Here is a 16,245-nt window from a genome sequence, read left to right on the forward strand (position 1 = left end):
TCAGCAGGAGGAGGAAGGAAAGCAGAGCTGTTGGTGCAGTCCCTCCCTGCCCCTTCATAGAGGGTTTGCTAGCTGACAGGTTCCAGTGGCTGCTATGGGGCTTAGTTCTTTCTCTGTCTTTCTCAGGGTTTGTGTCTGTTACTGAAAATATGTGGATGTGGTCAAGTAAGTTCAGAGTTTTTCTACCAACACTGGGTTGTTCTAATAACTTCTAAAGCACAGTAAAGTTTTCATGAGTAACAACTGCTAGTTGGATAGCTTTTGTTGCTAGCTAACAAGGTGTTTTATTTCAACTGTAGAGTGTCCTACCTGCTGCACAGGATGAAAAACCCTGTCCATCTACAGCTAACCTCTCACGGCAGCAGCAGCAGCAGCAGAGAAACAAATCCTATATCTCGTGGCCCACATCAAGTAAGGCTTTGGAGCAAGCTTGTCCATTCTGAGCCGTAGTCTGTGGGTTCAACAAGAGGTGTAATCCTGCCCTTTTTTCCTGCTTTCTCTGCAGGTGGCAGTGATGTGGGAGGAGCCATGCCTTCCCGAAGTATGTCCGACCCTGACCAGGAGTTTGACAAAGAGGTAAAGTAGCTTTTGTTCAGTGGAGACCAACAATGTACTGTTACTGTAGAGACTGTATTGCCTTTTTCCAATAAATTAAATTTCTAAGGAAATACTTCCTAAAGACCATGGTCTTTATGGAGATGTCTTTCTTCCCCAGGTGTTTTCTCCAGCTTTTAATACACAACTGCAAGTTAGATATGCCATCACAAAAGCAAAGCTGGGAAAAGTTCTTTTTGGTGATATTTTAAGAAGTACTATGTCTTGGCTTAAGCTTTGTAGGCAAGAGAAACTTGACTAATTGATGAAATGTCCTCAAAACTCCCAAAAATGTTCTTCAGGCTATTAGCATAGAATACCAAAGTAATATGACTAGTTAAGTAATTTTCTGTGCTGCCTTAAGGAAGACTTTTTGTCATGTAACTTGAGAAGGAGTCATATTTTAAAATATGTAAAACTGCTTTTAGCAAGAGTAAAACTACATGCCGGTAGTCACCAAACTGAAAATGTCTTGGCTGTACAAACCTGTTGGCCCTGAATCTAAGGAGAGAAAATATATAATTTGTGTTTCCTTGATTTGTCATGGGTGTATCTTCTTCCAAGCTTTGCTCAAGCATTGCCTCTGCAAGGAAAATGTTAGGAATTATGACTGGGAGGCAAACTACATCAGTATCTTTGCAACTTTGTAGTGTTTTTTGGTAACCGGCTACAGACCCATGTAATGTTCTGGATTTTGAAGGGTGTTTTCCTGAAGCAAGGCCTTTGCAGGTTGCCCTGGGACACCCCAAGTTAAAGCATTGGTCCAGAGCCGTGCTCTGACTTCGTCACCTTGAGTAAGCCATTAAAAGCCTATGAAAATGGGGATCTCTGAACACGGGTATTTCTGAGCCTGTCTTAATTTTCCAAGGTGCTGATGACAAATTATTGCTCTTCAGTATCCTTCCTAAATTCCATTGCAATCCATGATTAATAATTTATTGCTTTTTGTAGTCATAAGTGATGGTGCATTTTAAGATTTTTACAACACTTTCTTTTTTGTAGGTCTTAAAATTTCTCACAAGTTCTTAAATTAAAAAACCGAATAGCTTGAAACTTGAAAAAGGAAGCTCTCTTACCACTGTTTGGCTTTATAGTATTTTTCCCATGTCTTTTGGCTTTATCTCAGCATGACCTGGATCACATTAGGATAATCTTGTTATAGATGATCTTATTATTGTTTGATCCATGCAAAACCTGTGAACAGCATCCTTGAAGGAAGTTACCTTTCCGTCTATTTGCTAAATATATATTCCCTTTCTTGAAAATAACTTACTGCAGTGGTACCAGCTTCTCCCGTGCAGTATTTCATTAGCTGTGAACGTGTGCAGTGCTCAGAGTTGTAACTCACCAAAATAGGGGGAAACTTGCCAGCCATCCTGGTGAACTGAGACCTGTCCGTGAAGGCAAATATCCAACAACCAATCTAACACTGGGGAAATAACTGTGGATAGACTGTCTGTTAGATATTGATGTAGGGCTTCTCCAGTAAGTATATTTTGTTTCCAGATCTCCAGCCTGATACTTGGCAACCTTCACTCTTTTTGTCAGGCACTTCACACGCTTGTTGCTGTTGCTGTTTTGTAAACAGTTCATGTGCTTGTTTCCTTCCTTTCTCACCCAACTGAAGATGATTTAAAAATTGCTTAAAAGACACAGGCTGGTGAATCTAGAACAACAGTGGGCTCCATCAGAAAAGCTTTGCTATGTTAAAGGAGAGCAGCCTGGGATTTAGCATTTTTCACATACTTTGCTATCATTACTGTTAGGTCAGAATGTCACCTTGAGGAGTGCACTACAGCCTACTGACAATAACCACAGAATGTTCTGGTTGGAAAAGACCTTTAAGATCAAGTCCAACCATAACGGAAGTATCTGCATGAATGTTTAGCTATGAAATTAATCTAATACACACTGCTGTGTAGGTATTGTTCACCCTGGTTTTTGAGTGCTTTTGAGTGTAAATAATTTATTTTAAGTAAGCGTGACTTTCTGTTTTTAATGTTTCTTGTTGACAGCCTGACTCAGACTCCACCAAACATTCTACTCCATCCAACAGCTCAAACCCAAGTGGTCCCCCGAGTCCCAACTCTCCTCATAGGAATCAGCTTACACTAGATGGACTGGACCAGTCAACCTGTGATGCATAACACTACCACTCTCACCATTCTGGCTTTAATCATCTACTACTCCATGGAGTATTCAAGAGCAGGGCAGAGCTGTCTCAGATGCTTAGTGCCAAGACTGACAGTGAATCTCTAGTGTTGTACAAGAATAATTATATATCCAAATTGTAGATACAGACTATTGAAATGAAGAGAATTCTTTGCTAAATAGCAATTGAGCTTTTTATGCAGAATTGTTCACCGCTCAGTTATGGTTGATTCCTTTCTGCACAGCTGTGACACAGTTTGATTGCATAGGAGCATTTGAGGCCACCGGTAAATAGTCTTATTCTTTTGCTGAAAAAGAAATAGAGAGAGATACTGATAATGTTTCTACAATATCAGGAATATTATTTTTCTATAGAATGATGTAATGTCTCATTAGCAGGAAATCCTTTTAGACACAATTTGGACCTCTACGTAGGAAATGCGAGCAGGTCTAGTTACATCCTCAAATGAATACACTTTTCCCTTTTTCCCATAACTGTTTGTTTCCTAAATCTTAAGGAGAATGCTTGGAAGCTGTAGGTCGTTTCCAACATCAATAGAATCACCAGGAAGTTGAATAAAAGTCGGTTATGGTTTTGTGGCCTTTTAATTAATTTAGCCATTACATATACAGCTGCGTAACTGTCTTTCTATCTTTCTACCAACTTTTTAGTCTTGTACATAGGACTACTGCCAGTTATCTTTTACCCACACCCTGCTTTTTAGTCCTCACCAATCAGTCATTAGTCAGGGCTTTTAAAATATTGGTAATTACTGCTGTGAAAAAAATAAAATTTATTCCTAGTTCCTGTCTATCTCCTTCTGAGGAGTTTGTTTCTCCTGGGTTTTTTGGTGTAAGGACACACTACGTGGTTTAGCTAACAAGCCTTCTCGTGGATCTGCTTGATCTAAGGGGACTTTATCACACTACAACATCAGTCTGTTTTATTGGTTACCAAAGTGGAACGTGAAGGATGTGTTACTGGGGGTGCTGCTTTTCTCATTAATTGTATCCTCACCTGCATGAAGACCCCATGATTATTAATCAAGTATTGATCATGTAGAAAAATGCACAACACACTCCTGTATATTTTGCTATGGCCCACGTGCAGTGGTGATGTTTTGCGTGTATATTTAATCTCATGCTTCCATGTATTATACGTTTAGTAATCAAAGATTTGTGACCATGTTTCATTAAAGGCTTGTAATTAATTCAGTGGCTGGCATATCCAGTTTGTCATTGTCACACTAGTGTGCCTTCTGTGCCAATTTTATGACAGTTGGATGTCACTTATTTAAAATTTGGTTTAAATGGGCTAATGATATACCAATGGCTAATGTTCTTTTCTGAAACACTGTATAGGACGTGCACTTATCTTTAGTTTGAACTGAGTGTTCTAGTCAACATTTAATCCTTTTGAGTTAAGTGTTCGACAGTTCTTGCTCTTTTTCTCAGATTCTTGATAAAGGGGCTCAGTTAGAGCTGGACACTACTGCTTTGGGGGTTTTCTGGTTTTTACTTTTTTAATGTAAGTCTAAGTCTTTGTAATTATTGAATTGTGAGAACATTTTTGAACAATTTACCTGTCAATAAAGCAGAAGAGGGAGGTTTTAAAGTTCATAGTCGTCTGTCTTGACATGTGAAAACAGTCTGCAACTGACACTTGCTTTAGTTTCATGGTAAATTCACTTGGTTCACATGGAGGTTTTACATAAACTGAAAGATACTTTGAAGGTCCTTACCTGAATGCTGCAAAAAAAGTGTGTGTTTTTGCCCATAAATGCATTTTGAGGAGCAATAGAAGTCTTTGTGATGGAATACAGTGTTGAAGTTTTGTGTCCTTGGTTTGTGTTAAGAGTTGTCATTTCATCAAGTCACTGGCCCTATTAATTAATTTATAAATTATTTCTATTACTATACTATGGCTGAATCATCATAAGGACTCTGCAGGGTCTTCAGGCATTTTAAGTGTGATAAAACAATAAAGGCTTTTGACTTGTCAAAGCAGTAGTCCCAAAGAAATACTTAGGAACGTTTCAAGTATTGGTGTGTGAATGGTGCAGTGACTAATAAAGGGGATTTTTTTTAAAGCTCCCCTCATGCTCCAGTGTTTGAGCAGTGGAGAGTTCACAGTAGCTACAACAGCACCAACATCTTTTCTAGCATGTCCAGGGTAAGCATCTGTCAACCCTGCCTGCCCAAGTGCTCCTGAGTTACTTCGTGATTTGTCTTGCCCATCTTACTCCAGATTATGTTAATGGGGAAGGCCTAAATTAGTATTTTGGACTCCACTGATCCTTGCTTGATCAAACCTATGTGGGCAAGGCCAGCAGGCTGGGGCAGGTGCACCCAAACTCTGCCCTGGGGATAGGGGGGACAGCTGACAGGAGGTTTGAGGACTGTGTGCCGGAAGCTGCCTCACAAGTATTCATGCTAATCAGTTTTTGACTTGTAAAAAACATTTCTACTGCTCTTGAGCTGATTTTTCTCTGCACAGTGAGGACTTTGGATGACAACAAAGTCTTTAATTATGGGGGTATTAAATCATAGCACTCAGTAGTGCCAGGACTTGGTTATAATTTAAGCAGGAGAATGTTTCTAGAAAAATAAATTAATAGCTCAGTATGAATACATATTTATTTTATTTTTTTTTGCCTCAAGTCTGGCCGAGCAGAATTCCTACCCAAGTCCTTCACCACAGCCCTTTTCTAATCTTCTTAGTCCCTTAAGGCTTCTGATGCTGGTTACCTCAAGAGTCCTCCTAAGCCCTCAGGAGAAATTTAAGAAATGCAGAAATTCAAGACTCAATGTGAAATGTTCTTCTGACAGTGCACTTTCTTCTCCCTGGAGGCTACCAGTCTAGTATCACAAGTGAGGAATTGAGTTAAGCAGGGAACAAGAAGCTTCTCTGCCCATTTCATTTTCACAAAGGCGTTGCATCAGGTCCTGAAGCTGGGGTGATGGGTGTGCAGCTCACCAGAACCTGTTGGTCACTTCTAGCAGAGATCTTTGCCACAAAAGGTTGTGTGTTTTGGAATACATTCTGGTCTCACTTGCTTCCCCAGAACAACCCGTCTGCCAGCACCTCTTGTCTACAGCTTCCTAAATGGGTGCAGTCTGCTGGGAGTGTGCAGAAACACTTTATGTTTGCTGTGCAAATGCTTAACAGAGCCAAATCACAGGGAGGGGACTTCAGTGTGGAAATGCTGAAGGTCCTAGCACCCTCCCTCTTCTGCACAATGCCAGATTAAGCCTCCCTGGGAGAAACCAGATGCATAAAAAATCTTTAAGAGCTGTCACTGGTATCCTAAAGCACTGAGAAGCAGGGAAGTGTTTGAGGGAAGAGATCGCTGTAGGATCTGAATGGCACCCTTGGGTGCAGTTAAGCAAAGTAATAGTCAAAGGAAGGTTTCACATCATGATCACAAATCTTGTCTTGCTGCAGAGTTTAGCCCATTTTAGAAGGAAAAAGAAAAAAAAAAGATGGTATTCTTGTATGCTGGGCTACTGGAGCATCTCATGTTCCAGTTTGCACCCTGCCTGCTCTGTAGGAAGTGGCTCCAGCAGGCAGGAGTGAGGAGGTAAAGTTGTTACCAGAAGTTAAAGCTCACCTGGCCACCCTTCACCTTCCATTGCAGCACCAGGAGGTCTCCTGGACTGCCTTTTACCTTTAAATGTGAGTCCCCTCTCTGTGTCCCCCTCTGTCCCTCCTCAGCAGCTTCAGCTTGACCTTGAGCTCCTGGCAGCCCCGTGGGTCAGGAGCTGCAGGTGCTGCCACGCTTGCCCGGGGGAGCAGCCCCATTCACAGAGGTTGAGAGCTGCTGCCCCACACCTGGGGCTTGTCACTGGCAGGACAGGGCAGGAGGACGGGGTCAGAGGGGCTCTGGTTCGGGGGAAGGAGGATCATGGGCACGAGTACTGAGAGGCAGGAGGGAAGACACAGTGCTTGGAAAGAGCCAGGTTGAGCTCAATGCTGCCTTGCAGAGCCCTCTCAGGGAACATGGGGTGATGGGACTGGACATTGGCTGCTCACCTGCTGTGGGATGCCAGGGAAAGCCGGGCAGTGGCAGAGCATGTCCCAGCGCCGAGAGATGCTCAGCGCAGCGTTGCCGGCAGGGTTAGCTGAGGACAAGAGGAGAAGACAGCAGGACGTGCTCAGCAAGCGAGACCTGCAATGCTGCGCTCCAGCCAGAGGAGGAACATGAGCTCAGGAATCAGCGAGCTCCCCGTCCTTGCAGCAAATATTTTCCCTGCTCCCCAGTAAGCTGCAGCACTTTTTTTTTCTTTTTCCTTCTCCTTTTGGTCACCTGACTGCACAAGTTTATGCAGCTTTATTGGTTGTTTTCCCATAGATAAATCCCTCCGATTTTTTTTGCTGCATCTCCCGTTTTCCAGTTTCTTCGTGCAGTCCCTGCTCTGAGGTCCCAGGAGGGAGAGCAGTGCGGAGCCCTGCGCTGAGGGAGGAGGTTGCCACAGCTCTGCTGCCACCCCACAGCGCCTTGGCCAGCCCTGGCTCTCCAGTGGTGCCACCCCCCCCCAGATCCCCTCCCTTTCTACTACCTCCTGCTAAAAAAAAAATAAAAATAAAAATAAAAATAAAAGAAATACATAGGGACAAGTGTATTTGTAGGCTGGGAGGTATGTTGAGCATCGCTGCACTGTCTGAAGCTGGATTTGCACAACTTCTGTGAGGAGCTGTGGCGTGTGGAGGGAAGGCACAATGGCAGGGGTTGGTGTCCATTAAAAGTGTGCAGGTTGCTTTTTCTTTTAAAACCCCGGGAAGCAATCACTCCTGAGATCTTGCCAATAACACGAATGCATTTTGTGGCAGTCTGTCACGGCGGGGGGGCCTTGACTCTCAAAACCAAGAGGAAAACAAAGCCATCAGGTGCCCAGCAGTGCCACGCACAGCCTGGGTGACATAAACCCCTCACCTGATGTGCTGCTTAGCAAAGATGTCTGCAAATTATATTCCTCGTTTAGGCAGGATCCCAGGGGAGACCCTTACGTACCAAAAGCCACTGCATCACCCTGCCTGCAGTGTGGGCTGTCTGCGTCCTGCTGCGCAGGGTAGTGATCATGGATGCAGCTGCTTTTCCAGCAGCTGTTGGCCCCTGGCATCACAAAGTGACTCCGGTGCTTCAGCCTTTCCTGCAGAGCTCCCCCCTCCCTGTGACGCTTTCTGTACGAGCGAGGGAACGTGGCTCCTGAAGGAAAAGTACAGAATGTGCTCTGCTAGTCCGCTGACAAAAATTGATCTCTACTTTAATTAAAGCCTCTAGTGGAAGTGACCTCGAGCTGCTAGTGAATTTTAAACATGTAGCCTCGCCAGCAGCAAATCCATACACCCCAATTCGGACGGGTGGCCAGGCAGTGATCCCTGCTGCAGGGTGACCTGCTGCCCACCGTGCCAGCTGTGCCATCAGCTGCGTGTCCTCAAGGCCATCCCAGCCCATGGGCACATGCCTGCCCACAGCTCACGCTGAAATCCCTGGCAGGATGCAGAGCTGATGTCCTCATCTGCTCGCAGGGGAAAGTACCATCCTGCCATCATCTTGTGCAATGGTCCCTGCTGCTGCCAGGTGGTCTTTTCCCTCCCCTGGTGTGCAACCATGGGAAGCTCTTGCCTCTCACTCAGCACACGTCACGGGGATGCCAGGATGAGGGGCCCAAAAACAGGAGAGGGAGGAGTAAAGAGCACAGAAAGGCTCTCATAGGCACCAAGTAAAGGATATGAACTTACCCCTCCACAGCAAGACCCATCCGAGGTGGCCAATGGATGCTGTAGCTCCCCTTGCAGGCACCATGGAAACATCATGGCACCATCACCCCGCCAGCAAGCAATGCATGGGCTGAACATGTTGCACCCCATCTGCACCAGCCTCCTGGCAGTGGGGTGTTGTCCAGCTTGGGGTGAGGGGTTGTCCCTTGGGTTCACATCACAGGGATTTTCCTTGGGCTGTGGGGTGAACTCTGGGGACCTGTCCCTGGGTTACTTCTCTCCACAGAGATGCAGTTGCTACAGGATATTGGGATGGTGTCAGTATCACCAGTGTCACTTGTCATCTGCCAGTGTCAGCCACCACCTGCAGCAATGGCTTCCTCTGCATTTTGAGCTGCCTGGTGATGGTGTCCTCCAGCACCAATTACCTGAGAGCTGCAGCAGAAGCTCCTACCAGAGCAAGTTGCTTTTCATCTCCGTGCTGCCCAAGGGGACTCTCAGGAGAGACGTGTGGTGAAATCCCCACCCTGTGCCTCCAGCACAGACTCTAGCCCCAACTCTGCCCCAGCTCACAGAGCAATGGCAAAAGCCAGGGCCCATAGGCAGCCTTGAGCCCTGCCTGGCTCCTGTTTCTTGTCCTGCCTGCTCACACAGCCCACTCAGAAGTTTCCCTGTGGGCAGGGGTTCCAGGGCTGGTCTCACCTCTGCGTGCTGCTCATCACCCTTTGTCAGGGCTCTGATGCACCTAATGATGAGTTCCCAGGTCTTTGAGAAGGGATTATGTCTTTCAGAGACTAGAACAAAATATAATAAACTCAAAATAGCTTCTTCCTTATGGAATATGCCAACAAGCCCTACTGAAAACCCAGCAGAATGCAAATTTGCATAAATTTACATACATCTCCATAATTACAGCCTCACCCATCAGATCTACTCTCTTAATGAAGCACTGCCTGACATTGCAGGCAGATGTGAGTATGTGAGACACACCAGGCCCCAAACACCACCACCAACGAGGTCCCTGGGTGCTGCTGCTACCCCGACCCTGGTCAGAGATGGGCCAGAGTGACTCTCCCCAGCCACTGGGCTCCTGCCTCCATCTTTCCAGGGAACCCTGAACGCTGCCACTGAAACTATCCCCTTGTACCACAAAAAGATGGCTCTCCCACTGCAGGGAATAACACGATAAATCCCTAGGTAGGTCCAAGAGGGTCTTAGAACCATGAGCCCAGGTGCCAGAGAAAGGACAAAGCTCAGGTGGTTCAGCACAGGAGGAAGGAAATATTTGCTCAGGACAGACCCCTGTGCCCACCGGGTGGGAGTGAGGTCCCTGAGAGGAGGAACAGGGGACTCCATGCAGAGATACCTCAGCACTGAACACACTGCTGGAAAGCAAAATCACCTCCTTTCAAACCCAACTACTGGGTCCAAGCCCTGCAGGCTCCAGGCCACATTTATAAATCTGTCTGAGCACTGAATTTCAGTCATGCATCCAGGGATGCATCCTTCAACCTGCGGCGTGCCCTGGGCAAATCCAGCACTGTGCTGGCTAAAGCATGGGGTGCTGAGTTAGACTCCAACTTCCCCAGATATCATCTGAGACCCAAATCTCAATGTTGAAATGTCTAAAAAGACTGATACCTACAAAATAAAATTTAAAACCGAGAAACACTAGGGAGGCTGTGCTTGTGTGCCTAAGCCTTAACGGCAAAGATCTGCTGTGGTTTCCATCACCACGCTGACAATTTTATTCAGGGATCTGCTTGTGTTTCAGATCCTACCAGGAGTGAAGTAAAGGGCTGTGAGGGCTGAAGAGGCAGCAGTGTCCCCCACAGAGGTCACGCCCCCAGCATGAAGCCAAACCATCAGGTGTCCATCTCACTCGCATTGTACAGAGGGTTGAGGTAGAAGATCTGGTGGTCTTTGGGAGAACTCTCCTGTGGTGTCTCCTCTCCAGGGTCAGCACTGGGTGGCTCCTGCAGCAGCAAGTGAGGGAAAAGCAACAGATTGGGAAGGGAAGCAAAACCCTTGGCAAAACCCTTCAGCACTGAGTCCCTGTGGCAGCCCAGGAGCAAGACACCAGGGCCATCCCACAACCCACTCCCAGCCTGCAGAAAGGAGGATCCCTACCATGAGCCCTGCACCCCTGCAGCCCCACTGGCACTCAAGAGGGTCCTGGCTGTGTCCCCGCCACCTCCTGCCCACAGCCACAAGCACCCCTGTGTCCCAGGCAGTGGTGACTCACCACGTCAAACATGGGGTTGTCGAAGCCTTTGTCAGTGTCTGGTGCAGGGGATGCCGGGTCCTCTGCTCTGTCCCAGGGCCGGGGCAGGCGCAGGGTGGGCAACCTGGGGAGACACCTGGGAATCACCCACCCTCATCCCTCCTGCCCCAGCAGCTCCCCCGGGTGAAACTGCATCTTCAAGAGGTGGATGGGAAAATATGGAGGCAAAGATTCAGGCTGTCTTTGAAATGGGGTGTCTGTATCCTTACCCTGGTAAAATCTGCTGCATCCAGAGTTTGTCAGAGGCAGACAACTCTGGCACAGGCTTTGCTTCAGCACCATCTCTCTCCCCCTGTGTCCTCAAAAGAATTGCCACAGCACTGACACCTGTTCCCACAGCAATCTCAACAAGCATTAATTACTTTTATCATTACTGTTATCATGTTACCATTTTATCATCTTAATCACCATCACTACTTTTATTACTTTCTTCATTACTCTTCTCCTAAGGGCCCCAGTCATCATGCATCACCCCCCTGCACCAGGCACCTGCTGCGAGTGGGCTCAGCAGTGGTTCCACACACACATCACTGCAGGTCCTGAGAGCCCACTGACACTTGACCACTGTGACCACAGGCTCTATATATGCAACCAGAGGAGCTGTGCTGTCTGCACTGAGGCTGGACCAGGCTCTTTTTGGTGGAAATGAGCTAAATTCACTGTTTTGCTGGTAGTAAGGATGACTGTGCTGCATGGAGACAGACTGTTTGCAGGCTCCCAGAGCCTCCTGCCTAATTCTCAGCATCCCTGCTGGTGTTGGATGCCTCCACTACACAAGACAGCACTGCCCAAAAGGACACAGCCCTGGAGCCACCTGGGGACACACAGTAGGAGCAGGTTGGCCAGGGACGTGGCCCGGGCTCAGGTTCAGCTCTATCTCCTGTAGCTACATGAACTTCCCTCTCACTGCTGACAGAGCTGGTTTCAAAGGCCTATCCAGCCTCCAAAGAAGTGTCAGTGTAAGATAAATCATCAAGTAGCAATTACTGGCTGGGAGTTTTATTTAGAAATTAAATGAAGACGTGGGTTTATTGCTAGGAAATGTCATGTCAGCAAGAATCCCTGGGCAAGTATCCCTGGCCTGCTCTGCAGCAGGAAAACGAGCAGAGGAACTGGGAGTGAGAAGATCACCTGACCTGTGAGCCTCTGACATGGCCAGTGTGAGCTCAGCCACCCCTGGCAGAGGTCAGTGCACTTTGCATGTGCAAACTTAAGCAATTCCCACTCCCTGGTTTTAAAATACAAAGGGTCCATCTCCCTTGCCTGCAGTCAGGTAGGTAAGACAAGGAGCAGCCACTCAGCAGATGGCCACACACACAGAGACATCCACCAATGAACCCTGCAAAACCCTCCTCATGAAGATGGATGCATGAGCGAGGGGAGCAGATGTGAGTGCCCTGCAAACTCTGCTGTGGGCACTGCTGAGATGCCCTTTTCACTGCTGGAGTCCATCTCCAAGCTGTGAAGGCAAAATGTGATGGAGAAGGAGCATTTTTGACTGGGTCCCAGCTGCAGTGTGGTCACAGGCCATGCATCCTGCCATCTCTCTGCACAACACAAGCAACTAATGCACAAGAAGCCACATTTGCTTTTGGATGCTGTCACTCCCTTTCACGGCTACAAAGCTGTGGGATGAGTGTTTTGAATTATTTTGATGCACTTCTATTTAGCAGCTGGTAGTTTCAAGCCTCCACCCCCCAGCAGGGCTGCAAGCTAATGGTTACCAGGAACAGCAGATGTTCCTGGGCAGCAGGACCAGGCTATGCAGAGCTCCAAGAGAGCTTCTGCAGCCCTGCTCCCACCAAAGCACGCTGCACCGTGCCAAGAAGCAACTCCTCCTGGCCATGAAAGAGGCTGAGGTACCAGTCCAAGAGTATAGAAGTGCCTTTCAGCCACCTCACCTCCAATAAACCATGAGGAACAATGAGGGCAACCATTTTAAACAAAAAAGAGGGTAGACAGAGATTAGACATAAGGAAGAAATAATTCAGTACAAGGGAAATGAGGCACTGGAAGAGGTTGCCCAGAGAATTTGTGGCTTCCCCATAATTGGAAGTGTTGAAGGTCAGGCTGGGTGGGGCTTTGAGCAACCTGGTCTATTGGAAGATGTCCCTGCCCACAAGAAAGCGGGATGGACTAGATGATCATTCAAAGGTCCCTTCCAATCCAAACCATTCTGTGATTCTATGAAGCAGTAATAGTTGGTCCAGCAGACTGTGGGAGCTCTGGGCAGCACTGTGTGCCCCTGTGCCACCAGGCTAGCTGGAAGGACAGCCTGGCATGACAGCTGCCCCCAGGCAGAAGAAGCCTGGCAATGCACAGCCAACAGAAGCCCCACTCTTACCTTAGCTTTCCCTTTCTGTAGAGGAAGAAGATTCCTCCAAGGAGCAGGAGACCTAAGAGTAGCCCCAGGACCATCCCCGCCGTGATCCCGCTCGGTGTGTGGCTCCCCACTTGCCCGCTGGAAGTGCTGCCAGTGGCCACCTCCATTTTGCCACTTGCAATGCCTAGTGCTTCACCTGAGAAAGGGCAAGAAGAAACAGGGGTGAGAACAGGACAGGGCAACACATCCACACATCAACTTGTGCCCAGGGCAGAGGGAGCCTGCAGCTGGGAGCTGCACTGCCTGCCTGCCTGATTGATGTTCCCCAGGGATGGGAGGTGGGATACACAGCTGGGTGGACTCAACTGGGACAAGCCCGTGTGGGTCTGCTACCCAGGCCACAACCACCAGGTTGTGACATACATGCTTATCAGCATCTGCCACCTTACACAGCTGCCTCCACAGGCAGCATTCTGGTGGAAAGGAGCTCTGCAGCAAGGGACTTGGCTGTCCTGGTGGGCACCACAATGACCACGGCCAGGCACAGCATGGAAAGATAACTACATCCTGGGCTGCATGAGAAGGAGGGTTTCCAGCAGGTCAAAGGAGATGACCCTTCCCCTCTGGGCTACTCTGGTGAGACACAGCTGGAGTGTTGAGCCAGGCTCTCCTCAGCAGTGTCCAGTGGCAGGGCAAGAAGCAATGGGCAAAATTTGAAATACAGTAAATTCCACTTAAATATAAGAAAGGTTGCCTGGAGATGTTGTAGAGTGTCCATCCTTGGAGACATTAAAAACCCAACTGGAGACAAAGGCTGCTGCCAGGGCACAAGGAGCTCTGGACAGCAGTGGGTTTTGGAGGACCCACAGGGGAGCCACTGAGGAGGACAGTGGCATTACCATGCTGTGCTATGTCCTCCATGATGTCTGCTGCCAGCTGCTCTGCAGTGGTGCCAGTCTGCACTCCTGCTCCATCATCGATCAGCACGATTTGGATGACAGGAGTGGAGCTTCGGGGTACGACTCCCAGGAAGGTCTGTTCTTTGTGCACCTTGGATATGGCCATCTGCACGCTGGCATACCTGGGCTTTTCAAAACAGAAGGAGACACGTAAAGGCCATGAGAGTGGTAGGCAGAAATTAGTCACCTTTACAGACAGCCATGATGGATGCACCAGCAAGGCTCACCTACAAATCTTCATGTGAGTGCCACCACAGAGCTGCCATCCCTGTTACTGCTGTGCCTTTCCCAAATGAGAGGTTCATATCTCCCCTCCCTTCCAAAGTGTGACCAGCACGTGGTGTCCCCTCATGGAGACAAGTGCAATTTCATGTAACACCCCCATGAAAGCCTGTTAAGATGTGTGCAGCTGTAAGGAGGGCAGGCAGCAGGCTTTCAGCTCAGCATCAACAGAACAAGACTCCTGTAACAAGACAGCCCCACCAGCACTGAGTCATGGCAGATGTGGCCAGTGGCTTGTGGTTTCATTAGCCCCCTCCTGATCAGTGGGCTGATGTACCTGGCTCAGCAAGGCTTGCACGAGTCTGTCCTGGTACTTCTGCAGGTCGAAATCAGGACTGAAATCCAGGTTAATGGTGGCTCCTGCAGCCCAAAAACAGACAGACATGACATGGTCACCAATCCCAAGCAGAAAACTGCCACAGCAGCACAGCTCTGACTGCCACCAATGGCACCGGGGATCCTCTAGGACCTCCATGAAACCAGTCTGGCTGAGCTCAGGAGAGGCAGCTCCACAGCCCCGCCTGGGCAGTGCGGCCCAGAAAAACATCTCCGCCAACAATCTGTCCCTCCTTTGCTGGTCTATCAACTGGGTTTGATGAAAGGCTTTTGGTTTCCACCATATTCCAAAGAGAAGCTTTCCCTGGAAACCTTTCTCCCACATGTCCCTTCAGGAAGCTCTGCATGTACCTGCTTTTGGGGCTGCAAAGCTGTGTTCCAGCAATGCTACCCTGGCTTTAGAGGGAGGTGGAGGGAGAGGAGTGGGGAGACACCTGCACTCCCTGTGGTGCTGTGCTACAGCCATCGAGTCAAATGTTTTCCTTGGAAAAAAAGGCAAGTAAGCATTTCTTGAAATATTAGGTTCTCCTAAAGGCTTCAGGGGGCTCTGCTTTTAGCAGCACATCAGAGAAACATATGGTGCTGTTTTAATGAATTTGGTATGACATACCTTATATCTAGGTCCAGTTGTGCATGAAAAATTCCCCTTAGGAATCTTACAGGTGGATTAATGGAGAAGAGCCCATTGCAGAAGGAACACTGTCAATCTGCATGTTTTTATTTAGATGAAATGGAACAAACGCCATTGGAAAGCTGACATTATGGTGGAAAAAGTGCATTTCTTCTGACTGTTTTCTGCTGCATAAACTCAGCAGAGCCCTATTAGCTTGACGAGCTGTGACAACCTGACAGAATGAACCAGAAGCAGGGACAAAGGGCTGTGCCTCAGAACAAGCTCCCAAAAGCCAGGCTGACTCTTCAGAGAGATGCCTTGGGAAGGTGGCACGTGAGGTGAGGATGGGACCCACAAGAAGAGCGACAGAGTAAAACTTCAGCCCATGCCCACCAGCACCCCCTGCACCCAGCTTTGCCCTGAGGACCCAGGGGAAGGGGGCTGGGGCAGCCAGTGTGGCGGGTGGAGGTACAGGGCTGTGCCCCCCACTCACCGCAGATCCCGCAGCAGTGGCCCAGGGGCTGCAGGGGGTTCTGGCACGCCGGCGCTGGGCACTGCCTCCCGCGCGCCCTGAGCAGGGCCGCGCAGATGCGGTGACCATCCTAAGGGAGAGTAGGGCAGCGTCAGTCCCTCGCCCTTCACGTCGCAATGGCAGCCCCCTAGACTGCAGTGTTACCCCCCAAATTGCAATGGGAGGACTCACCAGGGTGTTCCCGCAGGCACAGCCGGTTTTGTCAGGACAGCCGGTGCCCGTCACCTGGAGAGTGCCATTGCCATGGAACTGCAGCTGGGCAGAGGGACCCCGCAGGTATCCAGCCCAGGCCTCGGGGCTGCTGAGCTCCTGTGCAGGGAAGAGCAGCAAAGCAGGTGAGGATCCCCAGCCAGGTCCCACTGCTGTCCCCATGCACCCAGCCCTGCCCCTGGGCACCCTAATGGCGACCCTGTGGCAGAACCAATACAGGGAAGGAGGGGAACAAGGAG

General features: G+C 48.6%; 2 protein-coding genes across 2 annotated transcripts in view; one reads left to right on the forward strand and one right to left on the reverse strand.

Moving 5' to 3' along the window:
* The window catches only part of CDC42BPB (CDC42 binding protein kinase beta (DMPK-like)), a 119,107-nt gene extending 114,747 nt beyond the window's left edge, over nucleotides 1-4,360 (forward strand). The window contains exons 35-38 of the mRNA XM_009999807.1: nucleotides 127-165; nucleotides 300-411; nucleotides 506-576; nucleotides 2,610-4,360. Of these exons, the coding sequence (XP_009998109.1) occupies nucleotides 127-165; nucleotides 300-411; nucleotides 506-576; nucleotides 2,610-2,741 (354 nt within the window). The 3' untranslated portion in view covers nucleotides 2,742-4,360. The remainder of the gene's footprint in view (nucleotides 1-126; nucleotides 166-299; nucleotides 412-505; nucleotides 577-2,609) is intronic.
* A 5,972-nt stretch (nucleotides 4,361-10,332) lies between these two features.
* Nucleotides 10,333-16,245, reverse strand: part of AMN (amnion associated transmembrane protein) — a 20,835-nt gene continuing 14,922 nt past the window's right edge. Inside the window, exons 6-12 of the mRNA XM_009999799.1 lie at nucleotides 15,968-16,105; nucleotides 15,758-15,866; nucleotides 14,593-14,675; nucleotides 13,974-14,160; nucleotides 13,096-13,270; nucleotides 10,713-10,815; nucleotides 10,333-10,443 (exon numbers count right to left, since the gene is read on the reverse strand). Of these exons, the coding sequence (XP_009998101.1) occupies nucleotides 10,333-10,443; nucleotides 10,713-10,815; nucleotides 13,096-13,270; nucleotides 13,974-14,160; nucleotides 14,593-14,675; nucleotides 15,758-15,866; nucleotides 15,968-16,105 (906 nt within the window). The remainder of the gene's footprint in view (nucleotides 10,444-10,712; nucleotides 10,816-13,095; nucleotides 13,271-13,973; nucleotides 14,161-14,592; nucleotides 14,676-15,757; nucleotides 15,867-15,967; nucleotides 16,106-16,245) is intronic.

Source organism: Chaetura pelagica, unplaced genomic scaffold (genome assembly GCF_000747805.2).
Source record: "Chaetura pelagica isolate M959 unplaced genomic scaffold, ChaPel_1.0 scaffold806, whole genome shotgun sequence".
NCBI classification, from domain to species: Eukaryota; Metazoa; Chordata; class Aves; order Apodiformes; family Apodidae; genus Chaetura; species Chaetura pelagica.